Here is a 24,526-nt window from a genome sequence, read left to right as displayed (position 1 = left end):
GACTGAGGATATGAACCGCCCCCACCCCCTGTCTGTGCACCTGTTAAGATCTAGGGACCCAACTATCATACTTGTACCATTCCTCACATTGGAAGCAGAAGTTGGCCTTGCAGCATAATGCAGTGACCGGGATGCGCAGAAGGTGTGAACAGATTGGACAGGTGAAGTATGTCGGAGGAGCCACCCGAAACCTCTGCTGGACAACTGCGTCTTCAGCACTGAAACAGAAAAAAAAACTGAGACCGGCAAAAATATGTACGGCCTGCAAACGTTTTCACACAAACTTTTAACCCTATATCATTTCGAATTGGTCAAATTAAGTTGTGCAAAAACAATAAAATCGCACAAAAAACTTTTAGTTAGGTATGCTCGGGTTAACCTCATTAAATGTTTCACACGGACTTAAGCTCAAATGACAAAAAATGTATCCCAAAACTTTTACCATTACTAAATTCATACCATTTTGCTGATTTTTCAAACATTAAATATATCGACCAAAAATAAAAACCTTGCTGGTAGAAGAAAGTTGTTGTTGAGATCAATCATGTCTGCAGGGGTATTGTTGTTGTTGTTATTTTTGTTTTTCCTATTCCTCCAGAACTCTTCCCTGTCGTAGAAGAACTTCAATTTGGTCTTCATGCACACAGGAGCTATGCTCACAACTATGTCATCAGCTGAAATCACAAACCCTTATTTTGACCACCCAAAAATATATTAGTTTTTAAAAAAACATATTAGTTACTAATATATTACTTTGCATTAGCATAAAGAAGCGAAAAACAGCAATAAACTACTCTTAAATAAACTTAAAATAAATAGATAAATAAAAAGAACCAGCACACTCCCGGATTCGAACAGCTAACCTCTAGATCAAGAAGCACTTCGTCTCTTTACTAATCACCACTTTAACAAATTGATTTAAAATCTCTCACCATTTCCCTTCATCTGCCACATGATCTGCTGCCGCACTTCGCTTCTCCTCATCTCTCCACCTGATGACGTCACACACTTCTTTTGCTCCGCAGCTGTCTGAAAAATCAGAAAAATAAGCATAGGAGAGAACTTTTTCCCACTAACTAAGTTTTCACCCACTAACATTTTCGAAAATTTCCCAAACTTAAATGAAATTTGAAAATTGCTAGTTTCACAGCAAAGTTATGAATTTATTATGTTCTTTTTGATAGAATACAAAAAATTGATCAAAACATTAATTGCTTATAATAGAAATCTATCACGAAATATTATAGATCTACACAGGGGCGCAAAAAAACTGCACTTGCTCTTGCAATATAATTATCCGAATTTACTACTTATTCATCAATTTCTTTTAACCAATCTTTTTAAATCCAATTTCAGTCTTTCAGAAAGTTTTGTTAACATTGACTATACAAAAAGGGAGTGTTTAAAATAAACGAGTTAAATTAGTCAAAACATAGGACGTGTTTAATTTGAACAATCTAACTGATTTGAACTGAACAGAAAAAAGTCAATTACTCCATTTGCACCTTTTTCAGAGAATTTAGACGAAATTTGAAAAAGCACCTAGCTCATAGCATTTTTTGAACTGGCAGACAAGAACAATTTCACAATCTCCCAAATACTAAGAATGCAATCGATTATTGCAAGTACAATCTACAGTTAGGCCATCTAGTCTTTTTATGCTCTAAATCATGGATTTTTTACTATCAAATCGATTACAATCGATTGCAATTGATAATCATTTTAAACGATTCGATAGTTACCAACTTTTTAATTTTTTTGCAGATTTTATAGTATACAATTTTTATACATAATATATACACATTTTGCACAGATTATATACACTAAAAAATACATAAATTTTTCATTTATTCTTTATATAAAAAATTCGAACTGGCGAGAAAATTTAGTTACATGTCGTGTTTTGATGAAAATGACTTTGATATTGGCTGAGTATATGTGTGTAGTGGGGAGCTGAAATTAAAGAAAATTGAAAAGATTTTTTTTCCGAAAATGTAAAACCCCAGAAACAACCTAACTTTTTAATTTTTCATAATTTTTTCAGGTCAAAATAGATTTCCTCAGACGAGTTTTTGATATGAAATTGCAAAAAAGTAGTGATCGCATCAGCTTTGATTGCAAATCATGTTTTTTGGCCTTAGACAAGAATTTTTTTGAAGTTGCATAATTCGATCCCCCCCCCCCCACCAGTACACAAGAATTGAAATCTGATGATTTTGATTATTCTTCTGTGTGGTTAATTGGCATCTCTGTAGCTGAATAGGACCGCGCAATATGATATTTATATTTCAGATTGATCAAGTTGAGAAAGGGTTGTCTAAAAATTCACGAAGATCGAATCGAATACCTTGAAGAATATCAAAAATATCACGAAGAGTTGACTTCAAATAACACAAAGAGTTGACTTCGGAATCCAACAACATGTTCCTATTTCCGATTGAGCAAAAAAAAAATTTGTCTTGCAATCATTTCAGTTTTGTAATAAAAGTTATAGTATTAATCATAAAAACAAGGATATCCGGTTGCTGTGCAAGCAAAACAGAATGTTCCGACCAGTCTTAACTTTTTTTTCTTCAAATTAGTTTAGTTTAAGCCATTTGGGGATCTGAAGAAAATTTGAAAATTAAGCAAATGCGACAGTCATAGTTAAAAAAGCTAATTGAAAAAAAGTTTTAAGAAAAACGGCTGTATAAACGGGAAAAAAAGCGGTAAAACCATTTGAAAAAATGTTCAACATTTTTTCTATATAATTTTGCCGAAATTTTTTGAAATTTTGTAATTTTTGTCTTCCAAATTCGCAAACAAACTTCAAAATCTATTTTTACTCCAGTAAAACTAAGCTTTCACGGCTCTATTTAAGCCTAAAAAAGCTAATGTAATCCTGCACGTTCGAAGTTAGACCAAAAAATCAAAACTTCAAAGCGGTTTTTCTCGACACTGAGATTTTTTTAGAATCATTTGATATTTTTCGAATGACGGCGAGAAAAGCTTTGATCTGATTTATCACAAGACCCATTTTGATAAAAAAATTTGTGGTTCTGATTTTGGAAAACAAAAAAAATAAAAAAACTAAGACACATCGGACTTCAAAAATCCTTCATTTTTCATTTGATAGAAACAATAGTAATAACAAGCATAACAATATGAAATTAGCGGCTGACCAAAAATCTAGCTATGCTCAATATCTTGTTTGCATTTTGTTGAGCAAAAATTCTTCTGCATATTTTGGGGCCTACCATCTCGTAAATATTGATTTTTTCATGCCTTTCCTTCATTAGTTTCATGCTTTTTGGCATATTTTTTGCTCAAACTTTTGTTTATTTCGGATGATTTTCATGATTTTAATGCATACTATGTTGATAACTTTTATGAGACTATTGAGTAAAATTGTGCCCGAAATCTTGATTTCATTAATCATTTTCATGAAATAATTGATTTTTTTTGTGCTCAAAACTTTGTTTATATTGGTGATTTTCATGATTTGATTGCCTGTTTCTGTGCCCAAAATCTTGTTCAAATTGATCATTTTCATGGTTTTATTGTTACTTTCGTGCCCAAAATTTTGTTTATTTGAATGACGATCAGGATTTTATTGTATATTTTGGTGCCCAAAATCTTGCTTTTATTGATAATTTACATGATAAATGTCGTTCACTTCGAATTCAACTTTTTGTTTTAAGATTTCAAATAGCATGCTTCTAAGAGTAGAAAAGTCTATTTTCAGACAAAATAATCCATTTTTCAGACAAAATTATTGATTTTTCGGATCCTTAGAAAATGCATGACAATCGATTATAATCGATTTGTTACAGATTTTATACAGATTTTATACTGCAAAAAAATCCTTTTTCTAGACTGTATAATCGGTTTTTCTGAACTGTATAAAATCCCTATTATATCCATTTTGGTGTCTAATTGGGTTGCATACAATATATTTTTTACCAGTAGAAAGTCTGTATGAAAATCGATTATAATCGATTGCAATCTTAGTTTTGCCAATGCGGGCACGCACACGCACATTTACAAACGCACACAACCTTTCAGAAATCAAAAAAAAAATGTTTCACTTCAAACAAAACAAACACACTGATCATGAAAAGTTTGGAGCATAAGCAAATCTGGAAGTTTTCCGGAGAGTAGAGGGCTGAACTATGGCAAAAAAAACCTGCAAAATTGATTTTAAATTCAGCTGATTTTTTATAAAAATTTATACGAAATTGAGTCTGCAAATTCATTGCCATTTCCGAGTATCTGCTTCGAAACTTAAGCAGGTTCTTCGAAGTTTGAAGATTCAGAGCTTGAATCATTTTAACACCTCAAAATTTTTGACACCTCAAAATATTTGTTTGATATCTCTACGAAGAGGCCAGCCCTTTGATATTTTTCACAGCAAAAAAACCAAAAGAGAGACGATATGGCCTGCGTTGGGGTCAGTTTTCTGAAATAGGGGTTCCACCCTTAAATGCGCTACTGGTCTGGGGGGCTGTTTAATTTCTTCATTCTTACCATTCTGCTTAGAAGTTTGATAGTCCTACTAGCTCGAGTGGTCGTCTGTGGTTTTACCAGGAATTTCGTAGGTCGTCCCCCTCGATTCTTTGGGTCCCAAGGTTTGGAATTGCCACTAAACTTACCAATTCGGGACTTGTTCATCTTCAGACCAGCTCTTCGACGCAACTGAAAACGATGAAGAAATTCGTTCAATTAAAATTTTGGTGAGAAAACGCGGATTTTGAAAAAACTGCTTGACAATTTATCAATAAGTTTGCTTAGGTCATTACAATTGATTTACAGAGCTTTCTTGAGACAGCAGAAGGAAATTTTTGATACTTCTTGTTCTTAATGCAGCTTTGAGGCCCTTTTTGCACTCTCCGTCAAAATGAGTTTAGAAGAAGAAAATTCAATGAATATCACAAGAAAAAACACAAAATGGACCCTTTAAGCGGTAAGGGAGTCAAATTTCTTATGACATGCAACTCACTAACTATTTTGAGTTTTTTAAACTTATTTTAGTCATCATTAATTGAGTTTTTCAACAATGATCGATGATTTTGAGATCTGAAATTTTTGGTTTGATTGAAAAAAAAACAGGTTCAGAAACAGCTGAGATATTACTTCTTTTTCCATCTTTTTTGTAGCTTGTTTTGACATCTTGTCTAGTTTTGCAGGAATTACTTCTTTTGCAGGTTTCGATTGTTTTTTCTCCGTCTGTTGAGGTTTCTGAAGTCCAGTAGCATCTGGTTCGACAGGAGTCCACATCTGAAAAATTGTGGTATGATTTTTGAAAACCAACTAGAGCAGCTAGTTTCTCTGCACAGCTCAAAAAGTTTGCATTTCCAAAAACAAATTATATAAAAAAATCAACCAACTTTTCAAAGGTTTATCAACCTATTTTTCAATGTATTACTTGGGCTTTATGAGCTAAGTTTGAATAATACAATATAAGTGGCGTAAGTCGTAATTGTTTGTGGCGCTTAATTTTCAAGAAAAAAAATGAAAAAAAACAGACGAAAAACTGAGCTTCGTACCACTTGCGATACAAAAAAGAATAACTATGATTAAAATTTAACGAAAAAAAAAAATAAATTGCAAAAAAAATCAAAAAAATGTTTTTGATATTAAACATTGCAAGGAAAGCCCAAGTAAACCAAACAAATATATATTTATACCATTAAAAAGTAAGCAAGGAGCTTTCGGAATTATGGAAACTTACCGAATATTCAAACAAGTCCTTTCAGCGGATTTGAGCCGACAAAAATTAGCAGAAAAACAATAATCTAAGTTAGCCAAAAGTTTTCAGTTTGTAAAAAAACAGGTCTCGACTGGAATCGAATTCAAGGGTTTTGTGGTTTCAAGCATGTGTTTTAACCAAAAACACCTGAGGTCACACTTAAAGATGAAAAAAATTCAAACTAAACACATTTTTGAATCCCCTTTCCCTTCAGAACACATTCGCATACAATTTTTTTTCAGTCCTCAAGAGAAGTCAGAGGAGACAACTAAGTCGCTTTAGAAAAAACAAACACGATTAGGCCTAAAAAAACGAAATTTAAAACAGGAACAGCCGGTTACTGCGGGAGTAGCACAGAATGTTCATAACATAATCGTAAGAAAACAATTTTTTTTTTCAAATTAGTGTTGCTTCAACGATCTAAAACGCTATCGGTGCGCTAAAACGATCTGAACAAAAAAAAAGGAGACTAGTAATATTTGACAAAGAAAGTAAAGTACAAAAGTGAAAAAAAAACATTTTTCGTTGAAAAATGACAAGAAAAACGCAAAAAAAATTTAAAAAACCCCTTTTTTTCAACTATTTTTGCAGTTTTTTGATTTTTGAAATTTTTAATATCAAAAAAGCGCTAAAAACTAATGAAAAACTAACATTAGTCCAGTAAAACTATGAAAAAAAGACGAAATTTATTTGCTATATTTGCTGGAATAAAGACGAAAAATCAAAAATTTCAAGCTGACTTTTCTCGACACTAGGGATACTTTTTAAAATTGTTTTCATGTCTTTTGAATCACGACTGAAAAGGCTTTAATATGATTTATCGCACAATTCTCTCCGATGATTTTTTTGTGGTAGCTAATTTTGCCTGGAAAAAAAAAGAAAAAAAGAAACAACTAAAACAACCGAATACAAAGTTCCTTCCCATTTTCAACAATCGGAACAAAAACAACGAAAAAATAACAAACAAATCAAGTTGGTAAAATTGTAACATATCTTAAAATCAAACTTCGATTCGGCCGGATCTTTTTAATGGTAAAACACTAGAAGGACCTGCAATGAAATTTGTCTACAGCAAAAACAAACGATTCTTACATGGGGCACCTAAGCCGACAAAACATAAGCAGACAATTATCAGGCCCAATTGAAACCAAAAGTTTCCGTTTCAGAATTAAGTTTAGAACTAAAAAAGAGGGAGTAGATTTATTTAAAATTAATTCTTACCTCTTTCAGCTGCTGTTGAGTTGTACTTTTGATCAAATCCAAACAGCCGATCGAATCTGCATTTTCTGGGCTAAAACAGAATTCCAATTTATGAGAAACGTTCTTCTGCTGCGATGACAAATCTATAAATGAATGTTCACCTTTTCGAAATGACTCTGACTAACTCTTCTGCTAAGTTCGTATCTCGCTCTTCAATTTTCACCCGAGTTGCAAAAAACTGGATCGAAAATTTAAACGGCTGAAGCGACTGCAGTAAAACAAGGGGGGAAATTATAGCCATCTCTATCCATTGTAGAATGCAATTGACAAGTTGTGATTTGGTCTCCTTATTTGTCAGCTGAGGGGTCGAATTTTGTTGTTGTTGTGCCCACAGAGGTGTGACCTTGACGTTGTCAATGTTGACGCGGCACAACAAGAGTCGATGAAAGAGACCACAAACTTCATCTCTCTTAGTTGCTAAAACCATCATCAAATCCACTAACAAATCAAATCAAATGCTTAAATAATATTTTAAAAAATTGACTTTGAAAAAAAGCGGGAATACAAATAAGGGGGAGGGGGGGGGGGTAAAAGAGTAAACCGAAATATGAAAACTAACTAATTACATCATACCAGATGAGTTGGAGTTGATCAGTACATGATGACAGGCGGACAATAGATCTTGGCTGAAGGTTCTCACCAACAACACAGTTGTTGCAAGTCCAATTTTGAAACCCTCTGCGACTAAAACATATGTTGTCAGCCAAGGCAATCTTAATAGCCGGATCAAAAAATACACCTTAAAATTCATTTGTCCACAGAGTAATTTTTAATTTTTTTGAACTTTTTAACACTTGATTGAGACAACAGCCTTCCAACATTGATCATAATGATAAACAGGTCCATATATTTTTAGGCCAATATAATTTTCCAGGCAAAACTCACGTCAAAATCTTACCTGTTGCATAGTCAGAATCAAAGTCCACGACAAACGGTTTCAGACCGAATAAGGCTAAAACACAGTTAGCACCCGCTGTCTGAAGTTGGGAAGAAGTCAAGGAATTGTCAAGACTGTTTGCAGATTCAAGACTTAATCTTTCTTCTGGTGCAAACTCACTAGAAGGACACCCACCTGAAATAATTCCACGTTAACAAGATTTCTTGTGCCTCAAAGCCTAATTGGATCTACTTAACAATCTCCCCCTATGGTATCAACTAAAGAATCTCCATCCCTATGAAAAATTACAGCAAATTAGCACTAGATCTTGTATTGAGAATTCGAATTTTGCTGCATTCTGATTGGTCGAAAATTTGACAACTACATCTACTTAACAATCTGCACTCCCTTGTTGAGGGGAGATTACTTAGGGGAGATTGCTAAGTAGATCCGTTTAACTTTGGTGCCTCAAAGTTCTTGCATTTAACTTTTAAAAAGGGAATCAAAAATCTCGTCTCTTCAAAATGACAATCAGAACTAATTGGGAATTCAATTGAAATCGCATGGTTAACAATATCGTCCTCAATCCCTCAAGATACGAATAGCGATAAGACATTTGACCAAAATTCGACTGCCCAAAAGAGCGTTTTATTTCTGAATTTTTTCAATTTTCTGAAAATCCTCCATTTGATTGGAAATGGCGTCTAGCTTTGACTTTGAACGAAAATCTATCCTACACTTGTTGGCTTGGCAATGGTCCGGCATTTCAGTTGAACCTTCTTGAGTTTCGCGACCCACCGAGCAAGAGAGAGTGTACTTCAGAAATGGGGACACTATCTGAAATATATATTTTAATGGGGAAAGCAAAAAGCGCGGTCAAATATTCACGACAAAACAGGGCAGGGGTCTTTTCGATAATCCTTTAAAATCTAAATGGATATTTAATGTAGCTCAAATTTTGAAAGCGTAAAAATTGAACAAATGTTCTTTTCTACTCTCATATATAAGTTATATCGCCAGAATTGAGTCATCTTGAAAAAATGCAAACTCACAATAACTCACAACTTTTTCATCAAACTAACCTTTTTCATCAAACAGTAGCGTGGCGAGGGAATCTCTTCCTCACGTCTGATTGTCAAATTTTTGCACAGGGTCTTCCTTTTGGTATAATTTTACGAGATCTATCTTTGGCTGGACAACATCAAAAATTTTCTAAAGGCACTTTTGGCGCCAATATAATTGCATTTGAAGAGGGAGCGCGCCCAAAAAAGGCAACTTTTTGGTCACAAATTTTTATAATTGCTCATAACGTTATTTTACCCCTTTTTTTTTAAATTTTGCATTCGGCGCAGAAAATATTTGACAAAATAGGATCCTTATATTATTTTCGGAGAGCCCGGAAAATCAAAAGGTCGAATAAATTTTCAAATTTTTTTCGAAACACCGCCCCCTCCCCAGAAAATTTTCTGCGAACGCCACTGTTATCAAAAATCAACCCGAGTAAAAAAAGATATGAGTTTTATTCTAAATTTGCTAAAATTCTCAAAATCTGCAGCGTTCAGTGTTTTAGATTTCTAAATATGATAAAATTTTCTAAATAGATTGAAAACTTGAATTGAAAAATCAGACCTTTTCGAAGTAGTGACCAATGTCATGAGCGTAAAGTGTGATCAACTTCCACCAACAGCGAACTCGTCTGACCTCTAGAGATGGATGACTCATCACAAGGTCATCAGAGCTGTTTAAGAGGGGACTCATCAGAAGGCTGATCTTAGTCGACATTGCCACATCGCCTGAAAGAGATTTCAGGTCAGACTAGGAATCAACTCAACAATCTCTCCCCCCCCCCCCCCCCCTCCTATGGTAATTATTTAAGAATCTTCACCCCTGTAAATAAACACAGTAAATAAGCACTAGAGCTTCCTATTGATAATTCTAACTTTGCTGCATTCTGATTGGTCAAAAATCGACCATTTTGATCTACTTAACAATCTCCCCTTTTCTTGAAAGGAGTGGAGATTGTTGAATAGATCTCAGACTAGCGCAGCTATACTTTAAGATTTTTTTTGCTTTATTTATAAAGAAAAGTACATTTGTTGAGAAGCGACATTGAAAAGGCGAGAAACGAAGAAACGTCAAAAAATAGTTTGAATAATCATCAAAAAAGTGGTAACATACCAAAATTGTTTAATTTTTCAACCTATTGATAGGCTCAAAAAACATTTTTGGCTCAAAAAGAAGGTTTATGTGGCTAAATTGACAAAAAACAATACTGCACAGAACTTGTTACATATTCCCTTCCCACATTATAACAACAGCCCTCTAATATTTGTAACTATCACCCTCCCAAAAATTTGCCTCCCAAGAAAGGCCGTAAAAAGTGCTTACTAGGTACCAGGGGAAATTTTCTTGAGGGGACGGTTTTACAAAATGTTTCTAAAACTGATGTTCAGGGGTGCTGGGAATTTTGGCTTATCAGCGAATCGAATCCCTGGCAGTTTTTTGTCGTCAAAAATGGTAATTTATTTTTAGTTCCGAAAAAATTGTATGGAGATTTTTGATTGCAAATATTCGTAATCAGACATAACGGTTAATTTGAATCAGATCAGGAAATTGCACTTGCTATGTCGCTTGCGCGCGAAAACATACTGAGTTTCTGTCTGTAAAATGTCTTCAAAAATTTTAAAGGGTCCGCTGAACGTCCTTCACAGGCTTGTATAGCCTACTTAGCGTTTATCTGCCATAGAAAAATTCGAAACAAAGATAGCCGGTTGCTGTGCAATTAGCATAGATTGTTCCGACCATATTCATAAAAACTACAAATAAATGTTCTTCAAATTTCCTATGATGATAAAACTATACACACGCGTAACAAAGTAGTAATTTACGCATATTCGACAAAAATTTTCTATAAAAAAAAGAACAAAAACGAAAATTGAAAAAAAAACTCAAAAGAAAATTTCAAAAGAAAAAACTCAAAAGAAAACCAAAAATTTTCAATCGATTTTTTTCGACACTGGGAATTTGGAACTTTTTAAATGTCGTTTAAACAACGAATGAATGGGCTTCAATATGACATTTAACTACCGGGCCAATGACTATTTGCGGTAATTGATTTTGCGTGGAAAAAAAAACAAAAACGCCCGAATACAAAGTTCCTTCCCATTTTCCATGGTCGAACAAAAATGACCATAGCGACAAACACATCATTCTGGCCCATTGAAAATTTCTTTTATGCTGCTGATCACATGATTACCTAGCAAAGCATTGTCTTAGATAAGTCAAAACATAACTTGCGACATTAAAAAGATCTCACAGTTGCTAACCTGCAACTCAATAACAGAAACTGGCTCAATAAAGTCAGTGGCAAAAAAAATGGTGAGAATTCTCCAAACAAATGTCAAGAACAAGTCGACCCTTGAAAAATAAAAAGCAATATTCAGTTTAGATTGGTAGCCCAGATGTTGAAAAGCCGTTCTTTTATAGTCTTTCTGGACCAATTAATTATCATTTCCCTTGTTAAAGCGTCTTAGCTATTTTTTTTCTAATTTGGAATTTTCAGCCAATCAGAATCGAGTAGGCTACAAGTAGCGCTAAGCAATTTAACTCAATTAATAAATGCGGCAGAAGGTCTTACCCTCGGGTATTGGGGAGTGGGGGGGGGGTTGCTTGATCCGATTTTTTTTTGTAAGAAACTTACAATTAATTAGCAGGCACCAAAAGTTGAAAAACAATCAAACATAAAAGACAAAAAAAACGATTTTTCTATATTTGAAAAAAATAAATTTCAGATTTAAATGCAAGCAGTGTGCCTACCCGCACTGACCAAAATCCATTAATAGTATCAGTATTTTGAAAATTTTTTTGGTCTTTTTTATTATGCTACTATACGCTATGGTTGTAAAATTTAAAAAGGTGGACATTGCATAAGTGCAACAGAAACTCGAAACTGACGAAATTGGCAAGAAAAAAATTGATTAAAATTCGTTTAAGTTTCCCCTAAAAATGAAAACAAATTAGGACTTAAAAACGGATTTATTTCGATTTAACAACGATTTGGATCAATTTTTTGAGCTGGAATTTAAAACAAATTTGAATCAATTTTAAATTGATCCAAATCAATCTTAATCTTGCTTTTTAATCTTCGTTTTTCTTTCATTCTAAAATTGATTTAAATTGAATCTACATACTTTTTTTAGTAAATTCAATCCTAATCCGTTTTTGTCAAAGTCTATTTATAAAACTGCATCGAAATACAAAGGAATCGAAACCAAAAAAAAGGCCAAGAGTGCTATAAGTAAACTTGAAAACAGCATTACACTTGGACTAAAGACAAGAAAAACTGAAAACACTAAGTCACAGGCATTGAAAAGCGCGAAAACTTCTATAACTATTCAGCAAAAAAATCGACCAACCAGAGTGCAGCAAAATAAGAATTCACTATACAAAGCTCTATTGCTAATTTACTGTGTTTAATTACCGAGGTGGCTATTATTAAGTAGGTACCATAGGGGGGAGATGTTTTAGCGGATACCATAGGGGGAGAGATTGTTAAAGGATCCTTCTAATTTCATCAATCAAATCAAATAACTACTCTTCTAAATGCGAATTGAAACAGTTTTGTTAAAAAACTATTACATCAATAAAGAACGTTTTTTCTCACTTCATTCATTAAATGTGAAACAGAATTAAAGTAAAACCCGTTGAAAAACTAGAAAAAAAAACAAAAAAAAGCTCATTCTGGAATTTTTTGCAATTTTTTTTCGGCCCTCTTGAGCGCTCCCGACTATGTGACAGTCGGCATTACAACCGAGCCGTATTGAGTTTCTGCATGCTGAAGCATTATTAAAGTAGTCTGAATAAAAATTTCAGCGATACGGTTGTTTCATGTATAAGTTTTTCAGCGATAAATCAGCAAAATTTCGTCGATGACTCAGTGCTGGGAAATACAATGTTAGTCAATTTTTGCGTTCATACTCAGTTTGAAAAATGCAGCAAATAAATTGGAAATGATGCTTTTCAAATGATGCATTGTGATGATGATGATGATGATGAACATAACCAAGAGAGAGAAAATAAGCTTAAATATGCTTAAATTTCCAAAAAATAAGCTAAAAGAATTGAACCGACAAATAAGGTTTATCAAAAAAAAAATTCCATAACTTTTCTAGTAGATGTTTTTGCTCAAAGCAACAATCAAGTAGCTGATGAATCACTATTTTAGCGCAAGACGCTGAATCAGACGCTGAAGAAAGACGCTGAATCTGCACTGGATAAGTATTGTTCAGCAATTTTTAGTCATCGATTAAGTGGTACTAATCAGAGCTTGATTAATCGATGCCAATTTATTCAATTACAAGGTTTCAGTGCAGATTTTGCTGTACATCCACTGCTTTTTAAACGCACAAAAACTGATGCCAATGGAAAACAAAATTAAAAAAACATCATAAGGTCACTATCTAAAATAAACTATAGAGACAATTTCAGAGCAAGTCAAACCAACCGCTGCCGCTTATAAGTTATCTTTTGATTTATTAGTACACATGAAATTATAGCTGCCCGGAAAATGAAAAAAGGTATAAGAAAAAACTTCACACTAATCTGAAAATTATTTTAAAAAAAAACAAAAAAAAGCAAGTGAGACACATCCAGTTTCTAGCGTTAAAACCGATTAATTTATGACTTTAGTACAAAAATTGCGAAAAAATAAATTTAATCATTTCAAAGTTGATTATAATTTTATTTTTTGAAACCAAAGTAAAAACATTTATAAAACATTTTTATCGAAAAAAATCAATTGTTAATCCCTTTATTTTTCGACACAATTATAATCGATAATATTTGATTGTAATTGATTATTTTAATCCGTGTTTCTAGTTTATACATTTTGCACAAAAAAACTATTATAACCGATGATAGTCCCTTTTGCTTGCCAACTTTGCCTTCGACCTTGCATGCATTTGATTTGGTTTTAATTTATTTTTTTTGTAGACCTTGGTTTATGTGAAAAACAAAAAAATCTGTACAAAAGGTTTTTCAAATGAATTCAAATTTATAACAATTTTGTTTTTTCATTTTTCTATTAGAGTTGTTTCATGATGCACATTTCAAGTTTTTTTAACCGCCAAAATATTGGCACATTGCTTTTGTTTTGTAATTTTTTTGGAAAATCTAGTTTTGATCTACCACGGAAACCTTTTAACTGACACGAAAAAATCACGGTGAAAATTTTGTTTCGTTGTAACACTTTGTGTTCCGTTGAACCAAAGTGTGACATAACTAATTTTTAGAGATTTTAATATTGACAGAAAAATGATAACCCATAGGTCATAATTAAAATGTTTTGTCGGTTGGTCTGACAAAATGTTTGCAAAATAAGAGATTATAATACATTAGAACTGATTTTTAAATTAAAAATTTCTGTATGAAGTAATTATAATTGATTGTAGGAGATTATTATCTCTGGGGAATTATCACGATGATAATCGATTATACATCTTTTAAACACCTTATTTTGGTAATTATGAGCTATTAAAATTGTTAAAGATTAACATAATCATCCGTTATAATCGATTAATTATGCCTAAACTTGGGATGTTTACAACTACGAGAAAATGCAAAACAATAAACTATGTAAATTAGCTATGATAGTTCGGAACATGGTTTCGATCTCCGACCTCCACAGTTAAAATCTAATGTCTTCAATACTGCATTAATTTCCCCTTTCTTTGCAGTGAACACTATCCGCGAAAAGCGAAAAAAGGCTCTTATTCCTTTGGCTCTTTTCCAGTTCCCCCCTTTCAAAATACCGAGTTTTATATTTGTTTTACGTGTTATTATGGTTAAATGCGTGATGTTACGCTGTAAAGTATGAAGAACAAATCTGTTCAGAATTGTCGATTTGATCACCACGCCAAATTTCATTGCATTGTGACAACGTTAAAAAGACTTTTCAAAATTGAATTTGAAAAGGGGTGGGGGGAAACTGGAAAAGAGCCATTCCTTTTCACCCATGTGCGACTTTTACCAACGAAAATTATTTTTCGCGTTATCCAATTTATTTGACATGCGGACTAATTAGGCCGTTATAAACATATTTGGTTTTCATATTAAATAACCTTGCAAAATGACTCGTTACACCATAAAATAGATGCTTGTGTGAGGTGGGGTTAGGAGAAAGAGCCGAGTTTTCTTCTAATCGAATTTTTTTTGCTACTCAAGATTGTTCTTAATTTGTGCGGTACCTCTATAGCAGCTGAATATATTCATACTATTGTATACCTGGAGCTAGAGGTCACGGCAGTAGCGGATTTAGGGGGGCGTGGCGTTCGGACGCCCCCCCCCCTAGGGATTCGATCTCCCTTTGTACTAATTTGAGATATCCATTTTTGACTGACTGATCTTGAAATTTTTCTAAAGGCGCCAATATATACTAATTTTAAGGGGAGAGCGCGCGCCGAAAAAACGCGATTTTTTGGTCAACATTTTTTCCGAAAATTGCCTAAAAACGCCTTTTTTGGCCTGTCGGTTCTTTTTCCTTTCCCCACCCCCAACCTCACTCGAGCTTCTTTTTTTAGTGTAACAAGTGGTTTTACGAGGTTGAGTATGAAAACCAAATATGTTTGTCGTGGCCTTATTAGTCCGTATGTAAATTTTCATAACAATCCGACAAAGTGGTCAACAAATTTACATGTAAAAATTTGCAGGTGGGGGGAAAAGGAAAAAGAGCCGACCTGTCTTTCCAAAATTTTGCCTGCGGCCGAGAAAATTTGATCAAATAAGGGTCTTTATAGTGCTTTGAGAGAACTCAGACAATCAATTTGGTCGACCAAAACAAAATTTTGGCTCTTTTTCCTTGTACCCCCCACCTTACGCGAGCATCAATTTTATTATCTAACGAGTGGTTTTACAAGGTTAATTATGAAGACCAAATATGTTTGTCATGGCCTAATTAGTCTGCATGTCAATTTTCACGACAATAGGACAATGCAAACACTAATTTTATTTATGAAAAATTGCAGGTGGGGGGGGGGAACAGGAAAAAGAGCCAAAGTTTTTTTGAAAATCCGCCTTTCCCCTCGAGAATTTACTAGATCCGCGCCTGGGTCAAGGGATGACTGTTAGCCTAATAACCTGTTATTGTACTACTCTCACTTTAGATTAAAATTTAACTGTCATTTACATTTTTGCGACTACAAAATGTTGTTTTCCATATTTACCTATTGTTTACGATTGTTTACCAAAAAAGTTTACTCAGAACAATTTTTCAGCACATTTTCCAGCACTTCATGATATATTAACGCTCATAATAATTAAAAAACTAACACGCACGTGCCTAAAAATTGTGACAAGGCTTAAACAAAAGTTGTTCGAAACAAGATTGATGCCAACCAATGATTGAGTTATTTTGCCTCGCAACCAAATAGACCAAGTCTATTCAATCAGCCAAAACGGCCGATTCTAAAGCTTCAGGCGGGCCGCTCTTTTTCTTTTTTAACTTTTATACACTAAGACCGACCGGCTCTTTTTTCTTCCCATCCCCTCCTCCCCCCACCCGCAAATTTTTACTAGTAACTTTTGTCCACATTGTCCGATTAATACAAAAATTGGCATGCGGACTAATTAGAGTGTGACAAACATATTTTGTCCTCTTACTTATTTTTTGGGCTCTTTTTCCTTCCCCCCCCCCACCTCACACGAGCTTCAATATATTAGTGTAACGAGTAGTTTTACGAGGTTGAGTATGAAGACCAAATATGTTTGTCGTGGCCTTATTAGTCTATATGTAAGTTTTCATAAGAATCGGACAATGTGGTCAACAAATTTACATGTAAAATTTTGCAGGTGAGGGGGGGGGGGGAAGGAAAAAGAGCCATTTTTTGTAAACACCCTATTACACCCCGTTTCTCAAATTGATGCTATGCTTAATTGAGGGGGAAGGGGGGCTGCGGAAAAAGAGCTGACCGACCAAATTGTACTTTTGAACAGAACCAATCAAAACACAATTTGGTTCTTTTTCCTCCCCCTCACCTGCAAAATTTTACAAGAAAATTTTGTTCACATTGTTCGGATGTTATGAAAACTGAGGGTTGGAAAACTGGGGGAGGGATGAAAAAGAGCCCACAATTTGAGTCATTTTTCATTTTACCCTTTCTTTTTTGGGCTCTTTTTCCTCCCCCCCACCTCTCACACAAACATGAATTTTATGGTCTAACCAGTGGTTTTACAAGGTAAATTATGAAGACCAAATATGTTTGTTATAGCCTAATTAGTCTGCATGTCAATTTTCATGACAATCGGACAAAGTGAGCAGTAATTTCAAATTGAAAACTTTGCAGGTGGGGGGAAAAGGAAAAAGAGCCCTTTTTTGTAATTTTAAAATCGTACTACACAATAACCGTTGCGTTTTAAGTTGCTGGGTGGCTATACAAAATTTGAATTCAACAGAAATTATCATTTTAGATTGATAAAACAACAGAGTTTCTCAGATATTTCACATAACTTTATTATTACAACAATTTACGTTGAACTAATTTTTAAAAATAGAAAACAAAGAAAAGGAGCCTTAAAAAGGAAAAACGTCGCAAACAAAAACAAATATGCGCAAGGGCGGGGCGGGGCGACGTGAACAGGCGGACATTGACGGCTTGAACAAACGCAGCAAAAAAGTGAAAAAACAGTCGAGCAGTTCCTATAACCGAGAGAAAAAAGAAGACCTAGTCCCCCTCAAGCCGCTTATGCAGGAAGATGAAAGCCGCCGCGAAGATGCGCTCATCGCGAAGGTGCAGCAGTGCAAGCGGGTGTTTGACTTCTCGGATGCGACACTAGACGTTCGGAATAAAGAGATAAAGCGAAGCGCTCTTTACGACATTGTGGATTATCTTTTGACTCAGAAATCTCGAGTTGTGACTGAGCGTGTAATTAGGGAGGTGGTCGATTGCTCTAGAATTAATATTTTCCGAGATATGAACCCAGGCCAAGACAGTGAGTTGGATTTTATGGACGAAGATGAGCCAATTTTGGAGGAGTCGTGGCCCCATTTGAGTTCGGTCTACGACATGCTTCTGAAGCTAATCGAACATCCGGAGTTTGAGCCAAAAGTGGCAAAAAAATTCATCGACCAGTCATTCATACAGGTTAAAAAACACTAGTTTGCATTATCGCCCAGACCTTTAGCCCATTAAACAAATATCATAAAGAGGACTGTATTTTTTCTCCTAGTCTGGGAAAGGGAATTCCAACGGAAAGAGCCAAATAAATAGATAGAAGTACCATGTTCAGTGTTTCAAGTCTATGAATTTCTACGATAAATTGTGAGGTAATGAGCTAACAAACATATAGCTACACTGACGGTCAAATAATGCAAAGCAAGGCTCTTTTCCACTTTCCCCCCAAATTTCAATTTTTCAACGCTCTTAGAGCCTTACGTGTTATTATGATTGAATGAAGAAAAAATGTGTTCACAATAGTTAATTTCTTCACAATGGAAATACAGTTTCCCAACCCCCTCGTAAAAACTGAAAATAAAGCAACTCAAACTATTTTCACACGGCATTTTGAATGTGAGAAAAATTGTAAAAATTGGTTAATTTCCGTTAAAACTGACAATTTTAATTGCAGCTTATAGCATAAGAAGTCATTTTAAATCAACTTTAATATTTTGAAATTCAAAAAAAAATCAAAGGCGTTGGGGAAACTGGAAAAGACCCTTACTTAGTCGTCAAAAAGGTCGGAGGCTTTTTTTCATGCGCAAAGGGAACTATTTTCACGCTTTTTAAAAGTCCAAAAACGACTGAAACTATCGTCTATTTCTTTCAAAGGTTTGATTACTGAGCTTCGATTGGTTAAAATCTTTGCGCAATCTATCAGTCTCTCGCGCATGAGGGATTCCCACAAAAAAGTCGAGCATTTAAACAAGAACTAGCAAGTCCCCGCCCCCCGTTTTTCAATCGGCTCGCAAAAATTTAGCTGTATTGAGCAAGCAGCAAATTATTCAAGCAACAGAACTTGATTGGTTTGATTTATTTCATATCGTAAAATGATTTGCGAAATATTAGTTCCGTAAAACGATTTGCGATAATACCAGGTCTCAAATCTTTTCTGAGCAAATCGTTCAGGTGATTTACATGAATCTATAAAAGCGATGAGGATTGGAAAAGTTTCTTATTCTTTCATAGACAGAACCGGCAGGCAAAAAAATTCAAATGTTTTAAGGGAAGTGTTCAGGCGATGAAATTTTGAAAAACTTCAATTCTTTCAAAAAGCGAAAAAGCTCACAAACACTTCTTCGAGGAACGCTTTCAAATGAGCAAAAATTTCATTTATTTTGAAGCTGTTTCGATAGCTTGTATTGCTTCAAAAATAATAAAAATTACTGAGTTAGGACCGAAGTGTATAACTCATAGAGTAATTTCGGATAGGGTACACCGTCTGCTCGTCACGCTATCTTATTTTCGGCCGGATAGATTCGTGCAACTTCTTAGTCTAATACCGATCCTAATCTTACTCTTATACTATCTAGTCTCAGGTTGTTTAACTAGTCTCTGCTAGGCTCAATAGATCTAGGGTATACTGGTTTATTGCGGCTGCTGAAGTACTCGGGAGAGTTCAACTAATTTCTAAGTTAAATTCAAATCTCTCTGGTGCTGAAATTACAAGTAATTTCAGCACTTACAAATAAGTGGATTGTTAGTTAGATGGATCATGATTGGTTAATATTAAATACTTTACATTGGTAAAATATCTAATTTATCCAATCATAAAATGTAGTTTAGATCAGGTTCCACCCATCCGGGTTTTACAGAGTTTTTTAGAATAGTTTTTCTGCAATTCGAAAGATGGATGATGGACGTTGGTATTTGGCGAACATCTTATTTCTTCTGGGTTTTCTTATTAGAGAAGTCCCAGATTCAATCATTGTGTCTTCTCAAGACAACGACTGGGTTTTCGCAACAAACTCAAATCTGATTTCAGAATGGTTGGCTATGTCAGGTTTTTCTGTTTCATTGGTGAGAACTTCTTTGTGTTTGACCTTGTCTGGGAATGGCGTGGAGATTGTGCGTGGTGGGGATGCCTGGTTACTCGGATCTGTACGTATACTTGAACATCGAGGTGGTCATTGGTCTAGTTCAATGAAGTCCTTTTCTGCGAAGTCAAGTCGTACTCTAAATCCTTTGAGTTGTGATTGTGGGCGGCATATTGATTGTAGTTGGCCATTTTTTCTCGAGTGTAGTAGGGTCGTTTTGTCTTTGGATGTTCGTCCTTGGTGTTGTATTTTGATCTATGTATTGCATAATGTAATTTACATTTTATAAAACTTTTATTAGTTTAATATTTTTTAATTATGATTTTAGTTAGTTGTTTTCACAAAAGCTTTTTGTTTTAGTTCAGTTATTTTGAAGAGTTACTCACCCTTGAGTAGCTCTTATTAAAAATAGGAGTGTGGTCACAAAGCGTGGATGTAGCACGGTGGGTTAGGCCGGCTATAGAGCATGCTCAGGACGTCCTTCCTGGTGGGTTAGGCCAGGAGTGGGAGTATGATTGCATGCGGTTTTTGTGAGAGGTCCTGTTATGTGACAACGTTTTATGTTGGGTTTGTTGTGGTTTTTCTTATGTTTTGTTGGTTGTGTCCTTTTTTCAAAAATCAAATTGTTTGTGGTATGGGTTTGTCTTTCGACTTTTTTGTGTTTTATTATTTCTTTCTTAGACTTTATAATAGTCTTCAAAAGAATAATTTATCCAGTTTTAAACTGGGTTAATCCGGTTTGGGTACCGTTGGTTTCCTTTTCTTAGTCATGCTGTTATGCTATGTGTTGTGGTGTTTAGTAAGCTGCATTGGTTAGTTTTGTTTAGTATATAATTCCTTTCCAACCGGGTTAAAGGAAAGTTTGAAACGTGTTATCTTGTGTTAGAGTTATCGAGTGTGAAAGCTTGAAACTGAAATTCATTATTTTAAACAATTCTTCGTGGGCGAGCTGTGCGAGTGTGGATAGAATTCTTATGCGAGTGAATGAAAATATCAAAAGGTTAGTACTGCTTTTGCTTCTTATGAATTTACTACATAGAATTTTAATTTTACTGCTAGTTGTTGGGGGAAATTAAGTTACAAACTTTTATCATTATTAGATTTACTGCTGGTGGGGGAAAAATTTATAAATTAATTTACTGCATTGGTATTATATTTATTTAATTGTTGGTGCAAAAAGTTAATAGGGTTTTAAACAGTTTTGAAGAAGTTTGCTATTTTTTATTTTTCTTTTGTGAATTTTTCAGATGATCGTTGGATGAAGGCTAAAATTCTAAAGAAAACATGGATAAAGAATGGTGAGTTTCTAATGTTTGAATTAATTAGTAATATGTATAATTCATACTTACCTGTTAGTCGTCGGGGAAGAAACCGTGGGGGAAAATGTGGTGAATGAGATCTGAAGTTGTTAGTAGTTTGGCTAATATGCGGATGATATTTTTAGTTTGAAGCAGTGGCCAAAGCAATTGAAGTGCCTTAATTGTGGTTAGTTCTTCAGTGCCAACTGCAAATTCATAAGATGTGTTTTGGATTAGATTATATAATTTGTGGTTGAATTTAGTGTTATGGATGAATTCTAAAATGGGGATTTCTATAGGTTGTACAAACTCGTGTGGGATGAGGAAGGGTCGGGATTCTTCTGCGTTGAAGGTCTTGGTGATGGGACAAAAGATATACATTTGAGTTATGGGATCATAATTTCGAAGAATACCATGAAGGTTAGTATCTTTAATGCAATATGTGAAGTTAAGAAAGAATGGTGAGGTGTATTTGGAATTGATGAATTGAAAACGATGGTGTGGTTGTCTGGAGGGAGTGTGTAGGTCAAAGTGATTTTGGATGAAACGATAATAAGTATATGTGTGTGTTTGTTTAGTGCGCAACATAATATCGTGTGAGCAGTGCAAATCTCTTTCATGTGGTGCAAGGAAATGAAAGGTTAGTGAAAATATTTGGAAGCGTTCTTTAAAACTTTCGTAGGCTTGCGTGTCTGTTAGTGCTTCTGAGACAATGTGGTCAAACTTGCGATCGAAGATATTTAGTGTAAATACATATGGTGTTTTGATGAAAAATTTCTCGGTGATTTGTGGGTTAGCGAAGCGATCGTCGTCTAAGAATTGATCTTGGTTAGTTCTGATGATGTTATGGTCGTAATATTCTAGTGTATATTCATTAGCTCGGGGTGCAGTGTGTGTTTTTAGTGATTTTTTGTATCCAATGTAAGTAAATTGTCTAGGTGTTAGTGGTGTAGTGAGTCGATATAGCATGTCCATATTTCGTTCTATATCGATATGAGTGTTAGATAAAGGTAAGCAAAGGGGATTTGTAAAATGATAATATGAGGTCCAAGGAAGGGTAGGCATTAAAACGTATTCGTCTACAAAGTTACGTGTCTCGTTAGTGTCATGAGGGGTGTTTAAGGTGTATTGTGGAAATGAGGGTAAGGTGATAACTAAAAATTCGTTTGTGTTAGTGTGTTGTGGATGGTTGATGTATTCACGGGCTGTTCCTGGTTTCGCTGGGAAAGGATGGTTGGGGAACTTCCTTTTAAAAGTGCGGTAAGCTCTATTAGTGCTGAGTGAAGATACAGTAGTTGTGGATGATGGTGCTAATGAATCAGTATAAATTGAAGAGGGTGTAGGGGTAGGAGGGTTGGATGAATCTATTGTGGATGAGATTTGGTTTATGGTTGGGGTGTCAAGGTGATAGGATTGTTGTTGTAAGGTAATGAAATTATCTAGTTCTGGGGAGATTCGGGGGGTGTCTGAAGAATGAGATGATTGGTTTGAGTGAAGTGAGGAGTAGGTTGGAGTGACTTGGGAAGCATAAGAGGGTGTAGAATTGGTTGGGTCAGGGTTATTTGGTAGTATGGGTTGAAAAGGGGGTTGGGAAAAATTTAAGGGATTGGTGTGGAAATTATTTGATGGAGATGGTTCGGAGTCGGCAAATTCATCGGGGGTTTCAATATTCGGGTTATTGAGTTGTGAGATAGAGTATAAAACTGAGATGTGTGAGTTAGTATCGGAATTCATGCCGGATGTTACATTACTGGATGGGAAATCGGGTGGCGGAAAAGCAAAAAGTGGTATTATTGGGATTGGAGTGGTGAGGTTGGTTGGGTGGGAATTTGATCGGTGTAGGGATCCAAGTTGTCGGCTCATCGTGGGCTAAAAAAATTATTATTTTGAGACTGAAAAGCGGTGGTATGGGGTTGTTCTATAATTTGTTCATAAGTATTTTCATCTTGTGAGTGGTGTGGCATTATATGTTGGATGGGACTTTGTGATATGGTTGGTCTAAAATTATTATGTGTTATGGCTAAATTTCGAAAATTACGTGGGACTAGGGATAATGGATGGTTATGTGGTAGGGGTGGTAACTGTGGTGCTGTTGGTGTTGTGTCTGCATTGTTATGTTCTTCGTCGTATGTGTTCTGTCTTGTTGCTATTTTTGTGTTATATTCTTTTATTTGTGCGTCTAAAAGAATTTTGTTTATAGATGTAGAAAATATTCCAAAAAATCCTGCAAATAGTATGCGTGCTACACTTGCTTGTCGATTGACTTGTGTGTGTATAGCACATGTGTTATAGATTCCTTTTAAGAGTGAAAAAAGAAATCCAATAAAGTTAAACATTGCGTATAAAATAGTTAGTTTTTCTAAGATGTAGTAGGGCCATCCTAGAAAATCAAGAATTTCATTCTTGAGTGTAACAAAGCTAAAAATATTGATAGGTGATATATCTTGGGGACGGTATTTTTCACCGTTTAGATATATATAATCTTTAATGTCTTTAAAATATCCGCTATAGTCTTGCGTATAGATGTCTGCAAATCCTGCGGTTTCGGCAAGTTTGCGTAAGTTTTGGTCAATTGATTGTCTTTGTATTGTGTCCATTTGTGTTAATAATTCCTGGAATTGTTGTGTTCTAATGTGATGTTGAATATCTGATTTTGAGTATATTCCTATTGATTGTAAGTCTATATTTGGGTTTCGAGCGATAGCGCGAATGCTTTCTGGTGAAAATTTTTTGAGTGATTGCATTAATGTGGGATATGGGGTGAGAAGGTAATATTTATCTTCATCAGGGTTTAGTTGTACTACGTTGTGGCTATTTTCTGATCCACATGGAACTGCGGTATCCCAGAAATAGGTTCTTCGTGAAAGTGTGTCAACGAAATGTACTTTATTCTTATAAAAGATAGGGATTCTTTTATAACATCGTTTATCTTCAAAAACGTATAGTGGTGATACTTTTTTAGTACAAGTATAAAACCATAAGATGTTTCCTTCATAGTCTAAAAAATTTGATCTATTTCCTGATAGTAAATATCCTGCGTAGGGTATTTTTAATACTGCTAGTGCAAGTGATTGTAATATTTGTGTTTTCTCTAATTCGCATAGTTGGTGTAATGTTTCTAATTCGGAGAGTGACATTTCTTGAAAAATTCGGCTAATCGTGTAGTCTAGTTTCATATCTAAGTGAATATCATAGTGGATATTACCAAAATATGTATTGTTCATTAGTGATAGTTCTTGTAAACGTGTGCTTTGATCGTTTTGGGGTTTTAAATGTCCACCAGGTTGACCTGTATTCTTTTGAAAATTAACTGGTATATACGATGTTCCTTCGTTTAG

The 24,526-nt window shown here is 34.7% G+C and overlaps 1 protein-coding gene across 1 annotated transcript in view; it reads right to left on the bottom strand.

The window, feature by feature from the left end:
* Window positions 1-212: 212 nt before the first annotated feature.
* The window catches only part of LOC134852077 (uncharacterized), a 68,309-nt gene continuing 43,995 nt past the window's right edge, over window positions 213-24,526 (bottom strand). The window contains exons 2-12 of the mRNA XM_063868356.1: window positions 9,495-9,658; window positions 8,603-8,702; window positions 7,887-8,060; window positions 7,562-7,672; window positions 7,090-7,405; window positions 6,950-7,019; window positions 5,113-5,256; window positions 4,507-4,674; window positions 933-1,029; window positions 514-674; window positions 213-218 (exon numbers count right to left, since the gene is read on the bottom strand). Coding sequence (XP_063724426.1) covers window positions 213-218; window positions 514-674; window positions 933-1,029; window positions 4,507-4,674; window positions 5,113-5,256; window positions 6,950-7,019; window positions 7,090-7,405; window positions 7,562-7,672; window positions 7,887-8,060; window positions 8,603-8,702; window positions 9,495-9,658 — 1,511 coding nt within the window. The remainder of the gene's footprint in view (window positions 219-513; window positions 675-932; window positions 1,030-4,506; window positions 4,675-5,112; window positions 5,257-6,949; window positions 7,020-7,089; window positions 7,406-7,561; window positions 7,673-7,886; window positions 8,061-8,602; window positions 8,703-9,494; window positions 9,659-24,526) is intronic.

Source organism: Symsagittifera roscoffensis, chromosome 7 (assembly GCF_963678635.1).
Source record: "Symsagittifera roscoffensis chromosome 7, txSymRosc1.1, whole genome shotgun sequence".
NCBI lineage: Eukaryota > Metazoa > Xenacoelomorpha > Acoela > Convolutidae > Symsagittifera > Symsagittifera roscoffensis.
The sequence above is the reverse complement of the archived record's forward strand: the minus strand, read 5'-3'. Positions and strand labels throughout refer to the sequence as shown.